General features: G+C 41.7%; 1 protein-coding gene across 1 annotated transcript in view; it reads right to left on the reverse strand.

The window, feature by feature from the left end:
* Positions 1-11,066: 11,066 nt before the first annotated feature.
* The window catches only part of arap2 (ArfGAP with RhoGAP domain, ankyrin repeat and PH domain 2), a 132,209-nt gene continuing 124,130 nt past the window's right edge, over positions 11,067-19,145 (reverse strand). The window contains exons 30-33 of the mRNA XM_084548431.1: positions 16,978-17,013; positions 14,692-14,755; positions 12,827-12,952; positions 11,067-12,552 (exon numbers count right to left, since the gene is read on the reverse strand). Coding sequence (XP_084404557.1) covers positions 12,193-12,552; positions 12,827-12,952; positions 14,692-14,755; positions 16,978-17,013 — 586 coding nt within the window. The 3' untranslated portion in view covers positions 11,067-12,192. The remainder of the gene's footprint in view (positions 12,553-12,826; positions 12,953-14,691; positions 14,756-16,977; positions 17,014-19,145) is intronic.

Below are 19,145 nucleotides of genomic sequence, written 5' to 3' on the forward strand. Positions count from 1 at the left end.
TTCAAAAAGGGACACAGCCATTACCAGTGATAATATATATTGAGACACTGCTCTGTGTTAAAACAAGATGGGTAAATTTAATTTTAAAGAACAACAGTAGGCCTACACTGAATGAGCCTTCATTTCCCAAGGTTCCCTTAAGTCAGTTTCTTTATTGACACTGTCATCGTTTATTTTTAACATGTAAATCACAGAAATTAGCAAACTAGCTCAGTCAGCCAATTAGCTACAACTAAACGTAGCTATTATATCTCTCTAACTTGCAGCTAATTCATACAGCTGTTGTTATAGTGCACTATGCATGAATCAGAGAGCTATGCGGAAGGGTTATGTTTGCAATTGCGTTGGATAATCACATTTGCTTGCTAACACAAAGCTAAGATTAGCTGGTTGATACTGAATGTTAATATAGCCATTTGACATATCTAAATTACTTAAGCTAGCTAAAGGCAGATTATGTTTACGAAAGTTTTAACTACCCACTGTACATTTCTTACACATAGCTGGATTAGCAGGTAGACATAACTGGTTGCTAAACTTATCATTCAACATTGTGAAATCTGATGCCTTTTGCGAGCTGAAGGTTATGTCTGTAAATGTCTTAGCTAACCACAGCTGCTAGCTAACACATAGGTACCATTAGCTAGTAGGTACTGTATATCGGGTTCTATACTAATCATCGGACATATTGAACTCCAACATTTTTAGCTAGCTTAATAACCACAGTAGCTTGCTATCACACATATCAAAAACCTATAGCTTGCAAAAGTAACACGTGACATTGCAGTTTACATTTCTTAGCATTTTGTTATGTCTAAAAATGCTTTAGCTAATCTGTAGCTTGTCTACACAAACTTAATATTAGCTGGTGGAAATCCAGCATTTTATCTTGCTAATGCCACTTGTTATGTTTGCAAGTGCATTAGTTAAACATTTGCCCTTGCTTACACATAGCTACATGTCATGAGCTATATAGCCTACTAAAATCATACCCAATGTTTTTTGATGGCTGACATTTTGCTAGCCTTACAGTCCTTGGTTGCATATTATGGTGAATCATTGCTAAATTTAAATTGCTAAATGTACTATCACCTTGCTAATTAATGCGCGAGGAAGAATGTGTAGGTTCTAGGACACATTAGCCATAAAGGCCAAGAAACAGCACACTAGCGCATGACTCTGATAACACAGACACATATTGGATGACAGCTCTGTCTGCAACCATTATTTAACCGTCTAATCCAATTCCCTCCCAGGCATCTCCATCAGATACCTGCTTGTAGCTTGGTTAGGAAAAGGGAAGATCAATTAAAGAGGTGAGGTAGAGCTCAAGATACAGCAGTGGGAGCCGAGATGAAAAGATATCTGGAGGGAGAGTCTCCATTTTGCACCTGTTCGGGGATAAGAACTGAAGGTCTGTCTACAGGTGCGCACCACCTCCTTTGGCAAGCTGTCGGGCAGCATTTTTGATGTGGTTGCATTGTGCTTCATTATGCATGCCATATTGAACCAAACCAATAGGTAATCAAGGTGAATCAAATATTCATTGGGACACATTTCACTGGAGGCCTTGGGCCGACCCCACTCGGAGCTACAGGAGACACATCAAAGCCAATAAACCCTGCCAGGGTATGGGAAGCAGTGTGCAGGCTGAAAATTTAGTTTAGCCTGGAAAATGGCAATTTAGGGGGCAATGGGTTTAGTAGGTGTCCCCAGTCACGCCACACACTCCAGTACAAAAGCTGTGATTTTGAGGCTTTTATAACTGAACTCAGAACTCTTTTCATCTCGGAAACCTCTCCCGGCAACAAGGAAACTGTGCACCTTGCGTTGGTTTAGGTTTGTGTTTTCGGACGACGGTGGTGCACTGTGAAATCTTATTTTGGACAGGCCGAGATCTGTAATACAGATGTCCACCGTCCAGACTAGTCAAGGAGGGTGTCTTTCTGCTAAATGAGTCTGCGGTGGGTTGAAAAACACTTGATATCTATGAGCTGGAACAAATCTATCATCACTGGCTTTCTTTTCATCCGTCCCCTCTGTCTCTTTCCCCCTCTAACTACGTCTCACTAGAGCACTTGCCCCTCACCCCTGGTCTATCTCGATCTCTTTTATATCCTCTAGTGGGAAATCAACCACATGCACGTAAACAAAGCTGCCAATCCACACACACACACACACAGGTGCACGCACACACATTTTGCGGCACCATGGGGCTGAAAAAAACTTCTATCAGCGCAGCTTTGTCTTTCAGGTGGTAATTAGCAGTCATTGTTGTTGTTCTGCTAATCAGAAATCGCACACACCAATGAGGGTCATTATCTCGCCATCAGGGGAACAAAAAAAAAAAAGAAAAAAGACCAGCCTAGCTCGGGGAAGATGCAGACAGATGTGTGTGTATGTGTGCTATGTGATATGTATTATGATAAAGTTCACAGTCTTATCAAATAAAATGGCAAAATTGGATATTTTTCTCAATCATTTGCATATAGAGGGGCTTAATATCAATTATAAGATGGGGTTCCGTGATTGTCTCTTCATCGGGATAATTGCGCCTTTAGACTTGTAGATGCATTAGTCGGGGAAAGAAAAAAAAAAAGGAAGCTTTGTGGCGAGCAACGGCGCGAACGGAGGCATGCTGGGAACAGTGCGGTTCAAAGGGTTAAACAAAGCTGAATGGTGTTACAAATGAAAAAAAGGTGTATAAATAATCCAATGGCCTCCAACAGCCGGGAAGAACAGGCTCGCAGAAATGAATGGAGAGCAAATTCAATCAAATGTGAGAGAAAGAGGCTGACGTGGGGACGCAGCAGCAAAACGCTTAGATTGTATTTAAATGTGTGAAACTGCATTTTGTATGAGCTTTCTTTTTCAGGGGAATGCAATGCATATATTTTTGTTTCCCATTTAAAAGTCACTTAGTGCCACAAATTAGTTTTCTTTTACCTAAAACAGTTTGTTTTTAGTTAGTAGCCAAGAAAAAGTTCATATTTATTTGCTAATAACGCCCGTTTACTTTTGTGAAATAACCCAGAGGCAACTTAACTCTTTGATTAGTGGCGTTAAGGATGTGCACAGACCGTATGCGAGATATGAAGGATGACAAACATCAACCAAGGACGCCAAAACTTCAGAGGACAAGCAGACTGCACCTCTTTAAAAACAGACTCTATGCATCAAAGACAAGCAAATGTTCAAATCCCTTCCATTTTGCTTCCTCCGTGCCCCCCCGCCGTGTTGATAACTTAATTTAGACCAAACAATCTCGAGATGAAGGTTACTGCGGATGGACTGGCATTCTAGATTAGAGGGGGATAAATAAGTAATGGACCCAGAATGAGACAACAAATTATGCCAGTCTCCCCGATTCAAATCAATGGTGTCCAATCTATATGTGTGTCCTTGGTATGGTGTGGTTGGGAGAGTTGGGGGGGGGGGGCCTGCTGCATGATGGTGCACAAGAAATTGCTGACTGTCACTCCGGGGAGCAGGCCCCTGCTTTAATAGGATGGCCAAGGTCCTGCGCATGAACAGAAAGCCAATACGGGGACTCTGGATGCAGGGGTCACAAGATCGCCTAAAATTATCCTTCTGGCACGAATGCACTTTCGTTCTTGCCGTGTTAAATGGTCAGTCGTGCAGTCCTCTATTATTCACATTTCCTCAGTTCTTTCCTTTAATCTTGTTCCTCTCCTGTTTATGCAGGCCCATTCCTGCACTTTCTCCCTTGCTAGTGAAGTAAGGCCTCCCACTGGATGACGGCACGCAGGGGTCAGCTCGGCCTTGCTTCTCATTCCAACTCTGCAGCGGATTACTAAATGGAAATGACCGCAGCGCTGGCAGGTCCACCCTGATCAGCTCACAGCTCCTTCCCTGTGTCTCAAACCTTCTCAAGATGCTGAACCTTCACCGGGTCCAACGGACCCTCATATACAGGCTGTCAGGGTCTGGTTCTTTGAATCCACCGGCTACAAGAGTATGGATATCAGAATCATTCTTTTCTCATTCACTAGAGGACTTACATAAAGCTTGGAGGTTTGCAAGAGACGTATTTTCAAAAAGAATGATGAAAAGTTGTGGAGGAGAGGTAGAGATGTCCTGACCCAAGACTAGTCATGTTCCATACTCGAGACTCCAATTTCTCTACTATACTTGACAGAACCTGTTCCTGGTAAATCCCATGTCTTTCAAACACAGCAGGAGTCTGTACATTTTCTTTGCAGAACATCTCTTCAGAGCCACCAAAGATGTGCAGCCGTTTTCCCAGGCTGAGTCGTAATCTTAATTACAAGAAACCAGCCATCTTCCTGCCGTTGCTGCCTTTAGCTTGCAGCTCAAGGTTACATTAGCCTCTTGTAGAATAACGCACCCTGTCAGGAGTCGAGTTCCTTTATAGGCAGGCTGTTTGGTGTGCTTAAAATAACCACCGTCCAAGAGAGAAAATGGCTAACATGAACACAATGTTAAATAAATTATGAAGGGGTAAAATTTGAATTTGATTATCAAAACTATCTCATTATTCCGTTTCAGAGTTTGCCCTAGTTTTGTCGGTGTGTATCGCATCTATAGGTAGCTTTCTGGTCGATTCAAGGTGCTGATTTGGTGGTGCAGCGCGTTGACTGGAAAGATCCCTCCGATTGGCCGTTCATCTTAGCGAACAGTGACAAAAATGAACAGAACAACCAAGTTTTAAGGTATGTTCATCTAATCAGGGCGACACAGTGGTGTAGTGTTTAGCACGGACACCTCACAGCAAGAAGGGTTCTGGGTTCAAACTGGCCAGGGCCTTTGTGCCGGGTTTGGATGTTCTCACTGTGCCTACATGGCCTTATTCCAGATGTTCCAACTTCCTCCCACACCCCAAAAACATACTGGTTAGGTTAGTTGGTGAATCCCAATTGGGCGTAGGTGTGGACTTGCGGCCATGGTGCACCCTGCCTCTCGCCCCTTGGGATAGGTTTCCCCGCGACACTCTGAAGGATAAAATGTTACGTACAATGAATTAACGTATGTTCATCTAATCCAGTTCCAATGCGTGAACAGGTTCCCAACAAAATGATCAACATCTGTACGATGGTTTGTAGCTCTTCCTAGCTTCCCAGCTAGCAGCAGCTCTTCTAGTTTCCCCTTTCGAATGACAAATACAGGCTGCTATGAAGAGTTATTTCCTTTCAGGCAGGCTAAGAACGTAGGTAGGCTACAGTATGCGCCAACTGGCTGTTGGATGCAGCCTTTGCGGTGTGTTCAAGTGCAACTTCTTTGTCCGGGCGCAACGCAACATGAAGCAACATCACAGTCGGCGTCCATTTCCGGGAGTTCTTTGACGTCTGTTTGGTGTTCCTGTCCCTTTAAGTTTAAAGACTGGAGGTAACGTGCTATCACTTTAATTCCATAAGCTGGACTTGTATGCAAAAAAAATGTGTGTGCGTATATGTGTGTGTGTGTTTGGCTCAGCTACTGCATAACTACCTGTCTGCCTACAGACATATGCAAAACAAACTGGGCACACGCTTCATTTACAGCACAGTAAGGTTACTACCAAAGCAAATACAGTGTTATGACAGCAGTGACCTCCTCCAGCTGGCAACATTCCAACAATCCCAATCATGGAACAAATATGAAAATGATCTACGGCCTTATTCTCCCACAAGGTTTAATTGGAATGTTTAACATTCCCTTCTTTATTAGCTCTGCAGTGGCTTGCTCTCTCCCTCGACCAGGAGGGGGGGTTTGGGGGCTGATTGAGGTTTTAAAGACTCAATCCCAGTTGAATTGCAATTGCAGAGGCTTTTAATTAGATAAAGCTTGGCTGGTTTCAACATATACTTTACAGCCGTGTCAGGCTAAAAGGGTCTATGTGTCGTAAATATCAACCCGAGACATTAATAGAATTGAGATTAGAGGGCAGAATGTGCGGATCAGCGCAAAAAGGCAGCCAGCAGTGGGACGACTTCACGCAGTGAGCTATTTATAGCTGCTAAAATGGACGGCCCCATTAATATAAGGCTTACCCTTTCTGGAAATGTAAATCAGCGGGGCCATGGCTCGACGTGCATGTTATACAGCTGCAGTATGTCAGAGTTAACAGTAGCGCGTCTCTGATTTACAGAGGCAAAGAAGATTGCTTCATTTTTGCGTACTACTCTTGTGGACATCTCTGTGTTTTAAGTCAATACGCTTTCTTAGCAAGTTTTTTTTTTTTTTCCCCAAAAGCAAGTAAGCGTCTGAGATAAGGCTGCAAAGGATTTCTATTTTAATTGCAAACATGTTTCAGGAAAGCAGCAAGAGGACGAGCTGACTCTTCCTGTGAAGACAAGAGTCTGAATGTCTAAAGTGGCATTAGAGCCACGTCGAGACCTGTCACTCATCTGCGCTCTTTCATTTCTGCCCTTGACGTTTATATTATTCACCGGCGGAGACAAAGCCGGCCAAGACCAAAGATGGAAGGAGACGGCGAGAGATCAGATCGCAGCCTCGGCGGACACTTCCACAAGGCCGGACGCTGATCAATAAACTCCACCTTTCAAAAAAAAAAAAAAAAAAAACGGCATCGGATTAAGTCCGACATGGCTTGTTTTTAAGAGGCACAGAATCCAGGTTTAATTGAGAAGCGTCTCACGTAGAATCAGAGTGTGTGTTCTTTTGAAATAACTTGTCATTTTCCTCTTTCTTTTGCCAGCGTATCAGCTCGCTCCCAAAAGTATTCTGTCATTCTACACCTCTGCATGACTCAGAGCCCGCACCCAGTGGCCGAAGGAACATTCAGATACTTACATTAAGAAAAAAGGTAGCAATAACACACTGTCAAAGCAAACTACACCTTTTTTTTCCAATTGTTTTCGATGTACTTTTTCAACTTTCAACTTTTGTTAAACTAAAACTGATGGACAACACCAGGTAAATGTCAATCGAGTTGAAAAAAAAATAAGTTTGCTGCTCCATTTTCATCTTGTAGAGATGAAAGTAATAAGCCAGTGACTGTCTGGATATGAAGTACATAATTTGTAGTAAACGGGTGAAGCTGTCCTTCCCATTCCGCCCTGTTCTGATTATATTATTAATTTCCCTGCATTAACAAGTAGCAGCAAGTTGTCGGTTTCATATTTAACAATGCATCACCTTCTGCAGCCACGTTTCCATGGCAACGGTCGGTGACACCTGACTACTAAACACTGGCACTGAATGCCTGTAATTTGTGCTATTGTCGTGACGTTGTGGAGCGAACTACTAGTTCTACTAGAGCACTGCCGACCGTTTGGCCGACGACAACTAATCTCGAGCATGCGGACTTAGCACAGCCTCTCAGCTCTGTCCGCTCTGCACTGCGCTGCCGAGATGCTACCTGAGGGTTTTTGCAGGGCATTTGCATTGCTGAGTTTTCCCATTAAAATGCCCAATGCGATAGGTTAATTATTCCAGCAGGCAAACATTTTCTGCTGAAGTTTGAAAAATGCCTTAATTTACCCAGAATTGGTGTCAAATTAGTCTCAGCCTAGTAACTACAAGCTCAATAATGCACATACAGTTCAATTAACACCCATCCCTCTCAGTATACGCTGGCAATTGTATGTTAAAGAGGTGAAATTTACAGCATTGCAGAGCCGTTTGGGTTACCCATTACTGTGCAGATGACTAATGAGAGTGTGCTTTGCTTGTAAAATGAATTTGCAAACGAGGAGCTAGAGGAGTAAAATAAATGCTGTGGACTCAAAATAGAAATATATAAGGGATTGCATACAGTTGGGTTGTACTTACTTCTCATCAGTGAAGCCGCACAAGCTGTTGCCACCTCAGAGGGATGACGGTACGGTCAAAGTCAGCATCTTAAATAAGTGAGTTTGTCACTGCACTCCCTTACACCATATGGTGACCTTCGTTCAATATAGGCCTCGAAGGGACGGCAAAAATGCTGGCTTATACAGACACAGAGGACAACAGAGGTAAAATGTACATACAGAGGACGTAAAGCTGGCACGGCGTCAGTACAAGTAAATCATAAAGTACTTTTGTGCTGAGTTTAAAAGAATTGTCTTCGCCAGATTGTTTTTGACATTAAAAGGGAATTACTGTTTTTTACAACCGGGACCTTATTTCTGGCATAAAATATGATCGTTTACTCACCCATATAACTTTGCTTTCATTTGGAGTCGTTCTGACAATATTTAGATCTGCGTATATCCACATAGTGGGAGTGACTGGGGCACCGAAACGCAGCCTCTAAATAACGCATTATCTGCCACAAAACTTGTTCATTTCACCAATATTTTGTTATGATACGCTAGTGCTATTCCCCGTTGAGTCCCGAGTTACCTGTTGTCTATTTGCAGCAGTTTGTTGTTCTTTGGCTAGCTGTTCCTCTCTCTGCCTCCGCATCCTCCTTATCCATATACAATCTACAGACCCTGGATGATGATAACAGGTAACTCCGGACTCAACGGGGAATACCACTAGTGTATCATAACAAAATATTAGTGAAATGAACGAGTTTTGCACCAGATAATGCGTTATTTAGAGGCTGCGTTTCGGTGCCCCAGTCACTCCCACTATATGGATATACGCGACTCTAAATATCGTCCGAACGACTCCAAATGACACCAAAGTTATATATGGGTGAGTAAACAATAGTAATTTATTCCAGAAATAGGGTCCAAGTTGTAAAAAACGGTAATTCCCCTTTAAATCCTGAACAAATGAGTCAAAGGCACATATATCTAGAGCATTATCACACATCAAAACTAATATACTTACTGTATTGTATATCTGCTGCAAGGGAAAGTGAGCCTGCTCGGAGTGAAAGAACTCTCAACAGACCAGTTAAGTAGGAATGCATTCACTTCCACTGTAGTGCAACGACCACAGCGATATAATTAACATAGGCGAGAGAAGAAAACACACACATTTCCTCAGTGCAAACAAAGCCTTAATAAGAACTGCTCAGACTTTGAATGCGCAAATGTGGTGGCTCTATGATTAGAATATAAGGACACGAAACAAAGGACAAGCAGCTGGCGTATGAGGCGTAATGAAAATAAAATGTTGATATGAATTTTTCATGGAGGAACCTGTGACAATTGCCTACGTGTGCATTTTCCGACCACTATACATAATTCAACGAGAGCGTGCGACTTGAGATGGAGGAGTTTATTCTTGCGTTTCACCCGAGAAAGAGAAGAATTTGGTGTAATTTATGAATAAAATAATGATATTATTATATATAAATAAGTCAAAGATGGAAGATGCTTTAGTTGCTCTATGTACTTCCAGGCGCTCTAAATCTTGCAGATATGTTCATGGAACACAACAGAGTGTACTGAAGGAAATCTGTCCAGAATGAGTAGAAAATCCCTAAACACACGGAGCACATTTACCTGGTGGGAAAAAAAAGCCTTAAAAAAAAAAGCCTGAATGACTGTATTTCATAAACCTGGAGACGGCAGATGCCAAATTAAAACAGTTATAAAACAGATAAAGCACTTTCAAAGACTGAACAGAAGAAAAAAAATCCAATCATGATGCATAATAAACCTGAAAGCAATGACGGCAATTATCATTAAATAACACAGATGTTTATCATTTTTTCATACGCCACACTTCTATCCTTCTTTCGTTCTCATATTATTCTAACAGCTTTGCTTCTTCACCAACTGTAATTATCTGATGGATCTGGATGTAGTTATAGTTTCATTGCGAGCTGATGGTTTCCTCCCTTTCTGTTGCACACACACACTGTCACCTCTACCGGCTCTACCGTTTCTACCATCTGCATTTCTGTGGAAACACAGGAAAGGTAATTTTTAGCCAGAATGTTTGGCAAAGAAAGACATTTTTAATTTGCACTGCACACAAGATGCAAGAAGTGACACGAGTGAGAGACTGGTATTCAGTGTTTCTTCATGAATTAGGAAGGTGTTTTCAGTCAGTAACAAATACTCCACATACAAGCATTAGTACCTAAATGCACACACCATGCAACATTACACATAATTTGGTGGCAGAAGACTTAATGTTAGGTAATAATTCACCTTTGTCCAATGCTAATAACCATTTGGTCTCAGCTCTTCTGGGTGTTAAATAATATTTGTCATAATACTAATTTGGGTAAGTGATGTTTGATCTAAGTGTGCCTTTGACACAGTGAAGCATAATATTTCATATAATATTTCTAGACAGAGTTGAAAGGTAAGTGGTATTACCTGGCCCATTCATCCGGTCGTATCTTGAAGGAAGATTTTCTGCAACAGATGATTCAAATACTGGATCGCTGGGACCTGCGGAGTCCCTCAGGGTTTGATTCTTGGCCCACTACTATTCAAACTGTACATGATTCATCTGAGTTGACTCATACATCACAACAATGTGGCACTTTTACAGCTGTGTAGATGACATTTTATCTTACTTAGCTCTTTCAGCAACTGGCTATCGTACCATAGACCAGCTCTACCAATGTGTAGAGTAAGTAAAAAGTATTCATTAAGATTTAAGTTAAATAAAGACAAGACAGTAATGGTTGTCTGAGGGGTTTTGCTTAGTTTGATTCCAAAGATGAAAATTTAGGCTGCTTTATTGACTCCACTCTGAGTTTTAGCAGCTGCATCATGGCAATAACTGAATCAGTATGTTATCATATAAAACAAATAGCAAGAATTAGAGGTGTCTTGCCGAGTCTTCCCCCCCAAAACAACAGTTTGACAACTTCAGTTCATTCAGAAAGTAGAGCTAAGCATATGAGTGATATTTACACAAGCTCTCAGATAAATATAGATTTTAAAAAGCCACTGCTTGCTTATATGTAACTCAATAATCTCGGCCTAAATACATTTCAGATCCCCTTGAAGGATATAAACCCAATAGGATCTTTACAAAGCAGGCAGAACTCTGAGGCAGATCCAAACCAACTGTGTTGCACGACGATAAAAACAACATGCCGATGATCATAAATACATTCCAAATTTACTTTTAGCTTAAAATGGAACAGAAAATGTTAACAAGTTGATGGGTTTCTTGAATGCACCTGTATTTTCTTCGTTGCATTTGGGAAACATATCACTGCACTGTAAAACTGCACTTGTGTTAAATTTTTTGTGTATATTTGCAATTTTTTTTTTTTGCATTTGATTTAATTTGATTCCGTTCTCATTGCCTGTTTTGAATGTTGTTCCACGTCTTTTTTACTTTCCAGTGTTTGCAAAGAGCTACATAACATAACACATACTTTTCTTCCATAAAAAAGCTAACATGTCAAAACATACTACAAAGTGATTTCACTATAATCAATCAGGCAGGCACAGAATCTTTTAGAAGAAATGTTGAACATTAAGGTGCAAAATGTTGGCTGAATGGGATTAAACTGTTGAGTATATACCATGTTAAAGCATATTGCGAATTTATTAAAATATTTATGCTGTACATTAAAATTGCATTTGGTGGCAGCCAGTGCAAAGTTTAAAGTGGTATGCCACAGGCATGCTTATTAAACACTGACAGTTAATGTACAGTTAATGGTTACAATGTTAACTGTTACAAAAAATATAACATATAATTAAAAATAAATAACGGCGCGTAGCACTTGAGTTTGTCCACCAATGTCTATTACTCACCAATAACAGGTATAGGACTCCACAGCTGCTCTTTTTTTTTTTTGCTTTCCTGAACATGCCTAGGATTTAAACGTGCTAATGGTGGACCCTGCTACTAACAAAACCTATATTTTTAAAAGAGAAGTTTATCTGGAAAAGTACAACAAAAAAAAAAAAAGATTTAAAAAAGGATAATACTTTTCAGGCACTGTTAAAATTAGCTTTTGAAAGGATTGGGAAACATAAAAGCATGAAGCAAGCAGTTTGAAATATTTCTGGTGTTTGACAGCTGAACATACTTTTGCAACTTTCAAAGGCATATAAATCACGTTTCTGTAGTGCTTGGGTAAGCGCCATGTCCAGCTGAGGTCTACGTGACCTCCACTGTTTCCTGCACCTGTTTTCCACATCCCCTTGTGCATCGGCATGTCTTTATATATCCGAGTTCAAAAGCGCTGTTTGGGTTATGATCATCCCTCATGAAAGCTATTCCATCTACGTCGTGCGGTCTTGCAGTCAGTCTTCTCATCATTTTCTCTCTACTCAGGCCTGCAATGTTTGTCTTTTTGTTCAAACTGACAGTTATATGTACCGTTCTATTCTTTCTCCCGTCCCGTCAGTCACTGTTCTTGGCACTTCGACCAGTCTTACTCAGCACCGAGTTGAGTTCATTCAGCAGGTTAGGTGGCATCAAACCCTCCCCACCCAAAGCAGGTCTTTTGCCGACGGTCTTACAGCCACTTTGAGAAGGAAGGGGTAATGGCATAGGCTGGTAATGTCTGGAAAGGGAAGGGGAAGGGGAAGGAGAAGGGAGCCTGTGAGGCAGGCAAACATCCACAGAGGTTCTCCTGCGTGGAACCTCTGGGATCTTGTGCACGTCATTAGGTCTTAGGCTGTGAGGCATGGTGTTGGTCTTGAGGTGGGGACCGGCAGCCTTCTGGTCTCCATCCCCAAGAGGAAGCCTCCTGTCTGGCAGCTGTGGGCAGTCATGGCAGATAAAGTTGACAACAAGAAGTTTGAATCCGCACAGTCCAAACTGTTTTGGTCAAGCATTTGTGGCGATTCTGGAGCTACGGCACTGAAAAGCTGCTTTTTAGCGACTTTGAATTGTCTTGCAGTGTTAATCTTAAAAAGTGGCAAACTTGACCCCGTAAGAAAATACCCATCTTTATCCTGGAACAAATAGCATTAACAGTAATGATAGATCACGACAGAAAATAAGAAACTAATACCGCCACTGATTTCCTCACCTGTGTGCTGGAGGGGTGTTGGGCTGGCGGGTTATTGCTGCCCTCCGTCCCGGCCCGCCCTCTGGAGGTTTTGTGATCCGCGGTTTCTTTTGAGTTAGTGGTCTTTGAATAGAGGTCAGAGCCGAACTGAAGACACACAGCCAACAGCGGACATAAGTATAAATCCTATTTGTGATGGTTATCAAGTGCAGAAAAGTTCATTCAGTGTCCTTATATTCTCTAACAGACCAGCGCTGCACGTAGGTGGCCTCTGCAGATGTCAAAAGGCAATATACATTTGACAGAAGTAAAAAGTTCTGCGCATAGCTCTAAAATAACTACTGTGTGGGTATAAATTGCTAGTTTTGCCGGACTGAAACAAGCATCTTTAAAACTGAAGGAAGGTTATGAATCTCTGTTCGCTCACAGCTGTCCCGACAATGTTCTGATCTCTGGCTAAACTTTCTCTTTAACAATGTCTCGTCTGCAGATCCGTCCCTTTAACAAATCCTCATTTCATCACTGCCAGGACCTGTCCTTGGACCTTTACACCCTCCACAAACCCTCCCACACTCACTCGCCACCACCTCCCATTCCACCTTTCTTCAGAATGAGGTCCTCCATGGCCGGTTGCTATGGAAACTGCCGGAGCACAATGCTCGCTAACAGGTGAGGGAAGGGAAATCAAGAACACTGAAGTGCTCTATGTCTACTTTCTCATCTACTCTTTCTCTCTGCCCTTCCCACAAGTGCTGTGTCCTTCCCGCAAGCCCTGGCGCTGGGAGCTGACAATCCTGATATTTAGGAGGATTTGGGAGGAGAATCCTAATATTTTTAGCCGGCTCCGGTCTGCTATGGATTTAGCTGTTGCAAAGCCAAGAGCTTCTCCAAAGAGGGAGGGAGGGGGGGGCACTGAAATAAACACCTTGAAACACTTATAAATAACAGACAAAAATTGCTTTCCCCTTTAGATCAATCTCTGCATGACAGTGTTGCCCTTTTTACTTGCTAACCCAAACCAAGGCACAAAAAGGCTTTTACAGTAAGCGCCTGTGATAAACAACGCCGCGCGGCAGACGGGTTCCCATAAAGGAAGCCGAGCGCAGTGCTAATGCCGGGGAAATGTGCTGAGCATACAATACGGCGCTGGGAAATCATCGTCTGATCTTTCGGTTAAGGAGGAGCGTGGTGTTCCAACTTTGCTCATTTACTTGATAATGAGCGGGAAAAGTGGACTTGTGTGTTTAGTCTAATGAGGGAAACAAGATCCTATTTGGCAAAGAAAATCGCAGCGTGGAATGTGGGAGTGGAAAATAATACGGGGATATGACACATTCATAGCCGCTCTCCCTGTGTTTGCTTTTCCCTGCATTATTTATGTCGTATGTGCTGTGTCAGCGACTGACAGCGACAACACTTAGCTCTATCTGGGGGCTAAGTACCACAATGTGATTGTTGCAGTCGCCTTGACCTTATTCTCACAGCTTTTCCACATAAAGTGATTTATGTTATTGCTGAGTGACCTCGAAAACTTTACAGTTCTTCCCCTGTTTATGTATTTCATCTGCCTAACAGCACAATGGAAACGGATGATTGGGGAAAACATGATTTATCATATTGCCTTTTTCCTGAGATATGGATTGTAAAAGATGATTTATTCTTCCCGTAATCGAGCGTATGTTCCCTCCAAATAAGGAAGGGAGAAGGAGGATGTGTCCGCAATATGTATGTCACATTCAATGATATCTTTGGTTTTTCAAGAACGCGGTTAAAAAAATAAATCAAACGGTTAGAGAAAGGATATGCACTCCTTCAGCGTGCACTCCTAATTGCTTCATCAAGCCTACGCAAGAGAGAATATCTCTTTGAAGAGCGCGCCACCCTACCTTCATCCTGATGATGTCCGTCACCCAGCCGACCTGCGTCTCCCTCTTGTCGCAGCAGAAATGCCTGAGGAGGGAAAGCCGGGTCACATGGGTCACTCATTTCCACATCGTTATTGTCCATTTTTAAGCTGGCGGCTGGATTTGGTGCGCGGCAGCGGTGGGGGGAAGTTTCTTTTGAAGGGAGACCTTAACGTTCACTGTAAATAGATTTGACTATAGGTGCACTTGCTGCCATTACTTACGATTATATGAATCCGAACGTGTGCCACGGTGGCCGTGATTAGTGCTGCGACGAGGCTGACAGTTTAAATAACACCTGTCAGCCTTGTAAAAGGTTTGTAAAGTATTCTGTTTTGAGCTATTTCTGGTGCCTGCTATTGCTGTCCAGTAGGAATGGTATTATGAAAGAAAGATTCACAAGTGTAACTACAGTACATCAATACATGTATCTAAAATCTGTGTATCCAAGTCCTTGGCATGCACTGAAGCACTGTTGAGCAAAGAATTCTATTGCTATGATACTGTTCTTTACATTTGGGTTTATGCAATTTTGAAAAGAGGCCCAGAAAACAACAGTGTCACATGGTTAACAAAAAAATATTATGTCTATATTCTAACAAGACAGGAATCGGTTCTTTAGTCCTTATTAGTTGTGGATTAACCGACCCACGCCAGATTTATTTTTAAATTAAAGCAGTGGAAGCTCAGAGAGGGACAGGAAGAGACTCAACAAGCTGGTCGGGCGGGCCGGCTCTGTCCTGGACTACTCTGTGGACTCCATCGAGGAGGTGGGTGAGAGGAGGACGTTGGCCAAGCCGACATCTATCATGGACAACCCCTCTCACCCACTGTGTCAGACTGTGTCTTGTCCAATACATTTTAGTCTTAGCAATTATTAATTTGTAAAGTTTCCACCACCACAATGTAAATACAGAATGTATTTCTATTTCTATTTTTCTCTACATATTTTTCAGTGTTGTAATTTTTTGTATATATTCTTGCCAAATTCGGTGCTACTGTGACAAGGAAATTTCACATATGTCTTATGTCTCTTATGTCTTAAGTCTTTTTTTTAAATCACACCAGTCACAGAAGAATGGAAAATCAGCCGGACTAATGAGACCCCTCAGTTATCTACTAACTACACAAATCTATCGACCCATTTTTATTCAGACTTCTCAGCTGTATATAACAATGCTTTTAGTTGGATAATTATTCAATTCAAGCAATATAGAGGCTGATAAATGCTGATGAAAAAAAAAAAATTAAGTAATTAATGAAGTTACAGTGTTGGCCTTTATGAACTGAGTCTGCATCACCACTTAGAGCTCTAAAGAACAAAATGTTCAAGCGTGTCACATCTCCCATGTTCACAACGTGAGGCTGTGACATCTGTGTTCTATTTATGTTCATACTTCAAAGCTATATCTAATAATGATAATTTACTTGATACTAGTACTTTAATCAATCAATGAAGGCAAGTGGAGACAATTAACAGAAAGACAATTGATAGCATAGCATAGCATAGCATAAAGCTATTACTGAAAAATACTGTAAATCCCAGCATCCTCTTGTATCTTGTAAACCTAACAGGGTTCCTGCACTGCTTACCCAATTCAACTTCAGTCACAGAATGATGGAAAGTCATCAGGCGTAGCATTATACATTAAAAACACAAATCCACTGACATTTGTAGGAAATAATAATAATATTTATTCGTGATATAATTAATCAATTAAAGTAACCTGGGTGTAAATAAATGTAAGAAAACCTATGTGTAGATTAACTAATAAACAAATAATTAAGTTTCATTTCTGCCAATTATCAGCCTCTATAGCTACTGTGGCTTGCGGTACTAAGTAGTAGGAATATGTTACTCCACCGGTATCTATATTACAAACAAAAATGTATAAAATATTAAATGAAGCCATTTGTCTGTGGAGTGCTTTTCTGAATATTTAGAATTACTTATGTTTAAATGAAGTTTACACTAATACCAGAACTGGTACAAGAGTACGTAACAAGTTGCATGGCTGGACGTCGGGCAGCAGGTCTTCATTTGTGACAAAAAGATCTAACTTCCTCTCACCATGTTACTCTGGTAACATATTTTAACCACACTGACGTCTCCATTAGTAACCCACTTAGATCATTATGAAGCTTTATGAGCTTTAACGTCAACTTTTTAACTCTTCGCCACCCGATTCTTTCCATTTTAGGGATATTCTAAGTGGAAAGGGTAAAAGTTACCATTACTGAGCTGAGGAACCTTTGCTTGATGCTCACCATTGTTGTTTGTCAGTGCAGACTGTGAAGCCCCAGCTGTGGAAAAAGAAAAAAGAACACAGGTCTGATATTAAAATTTGGCTCTGCGAACCTTCACTACCTCTAGAAAGAGATCATACATGTATTTTTGTGAGAGCATATGTGACATTTTAAAGGGTCCAAATTTAAAAAAAAAAAAAGAATTCAGAAAGTATTGTAAGATACTAGAAGGTCCAAAACCATTTCAAAATGCAAAGAGGAAGGAAAAAGTTGACTACAACTGGTCGGTGCTAAACAGTGGAATTAATTAAGTTAATTAGTGCAGCTTTAGCTCACATGTTTATGCATGAGCAGAGATCAATATGCTCTGGGCCAGAGATTACAATGCACATAGCTCATGCTGCTCACCTTAAAGTACAATATGTTGGAAGATAGTCGTGCCGTGCAGAGAATTCAACCTTTGAATATAAACTGAGGCTGTTCAAGTACGATAAATGATCTCATAAGAACACAATTAATTGCACGATGCTGCAAGCTAAATAAAACGTGACCTTCTTCCCACCTTCCCACACACGCGAGTATTTCTGTATGTTTAAAAGTAAACAACCACATGTGTCTACGTGTGCTTCGGTGTGAATTAACCTGCACACAGGCAGTAGGAGGTGAAGAGACCACCTTGCACCTTCCCTGAAAACCTCCACAGCTGTGGCTGGAAAGGAGCAGAAAAGTTGCGGGGTGGGGGGGGGGGGGGGGGGGGGGGCAGAGAGAACAAAGCGAAAGAGGGGGGCAGAGATGGAGAGGCTGCAGCCTGGAGCACCACTCCTGTGAGTTAAGGCAGCCGATCCAGCCCCGCGGTAGGCCGCTCACAAATAGACCTCTGCCTAATGAGGTACTGGAGCGCTGCCTCTCCTAACCCTCTCACTACGACTCTCTCCGTCCTCCTCAACGCTCTGTCTTTATTTCTTTATTCACCGTCTCACGTCTCTCACAGCCCACTCAACAGTGGATCTATGACACCACGCTGCAGCATTCTTTCCTTCTGTCCCTCTTTATCTACCGCTAGTCCTCTATTTATCCAGTTTCACCCCCTCATCCCCCCACCGACGGACTGCGTTACGTAGACCGTCGACCACAGGACTCATTTTTCACACTTCCCCTGACTCCGAATTCCGACATGGGGGAAAATTATGAGGAATTATAATTGGGTTATGTGAAATACGGGGCTTGGCTGCTCAAAAATTTCCTCTTTGTTTGACCAACAAGAACTGCCGCCGGTTTGGCATGTGTCATAAATTACAATAATGGAGGATCATTAAAGTAAAACAGTGGAGGCAATGTTTTCTGCGCGCGGAAGCGGCGTTTAATAATTTGTATTTGTTAAAATGCAATTACGTTTAATCAATTCCGTTACGGTGAAAAATAAGCCGGGGTCAGGAGCGGCTTGGGCCTCTCATGGGGGCCCCCGAAACTTTGAGGGAAGAGGAAGGGTAATATGTCTTCGTGGACAAATAGCTGACACACGAACAGTTGCAAAACATTATTTAAGACTTCACTCAAGAAGACAGTGCTAAGTAATCTTCAATAGCAGAAAGCTATTTTGATGCTAAAGAGAGCTTTGATGCTTTGAATTACAAGGTGTTTTGCTAGGAAGCAGGGAATGGAAATACGCAATGTTTGATTGGCCAGTGCTGCACAGATAGTTCTGGAGAAGCAAGTGTTTGACGTTTTAATGGCCACATAGAGATGGAGAAAGACTACCTGTGCTATGAACATTTCAGCAACATCTGGATAGCAATGAAAACCCCCTTCAGTTGATGGAAGCCAGGCATAATGGGGCAAATTAATAAATGCCCATTAAGTGCACTTTGCAGCAGCTGGTAATACAAAACGACAACACAAACTGTAAGGCGGAATTAGTTTTATTTTTTTTTATTTTTTTCCAGAAATTGCCAAGCTGATGGCAGATGCTTTCCTCTTACCGAGGCTGCTTTCAAATTACATTTCAGATTGGACAGACTGGTTTTGTCCAGTTACAGCAGTAATCTCGTCAAAGGAAAAACACAATCAGTCAGAGAACCAGTTGAAAAGGAAAAAAAAAAAAAAAGCCACTGACTTTGTTTACAATTTAACGAGGCCTTTTAAATTGTTGCAGACCTTCATGTTCAGCCGAAAGTCTACCTTTTTCTTGC

The sequence above is a fragment of the Chelon labrosus genome (genome assembly GCF_963514085.1).
Source record: "Chelon labrosus genome assembly, chromosome: 1".
NCBI classification, from domain to species: Eukaryota; Metazoa; Chordata; class Actinopteri; order Mugiliformes; family Mugilidae; genus Chelon; species Chelon labrosus.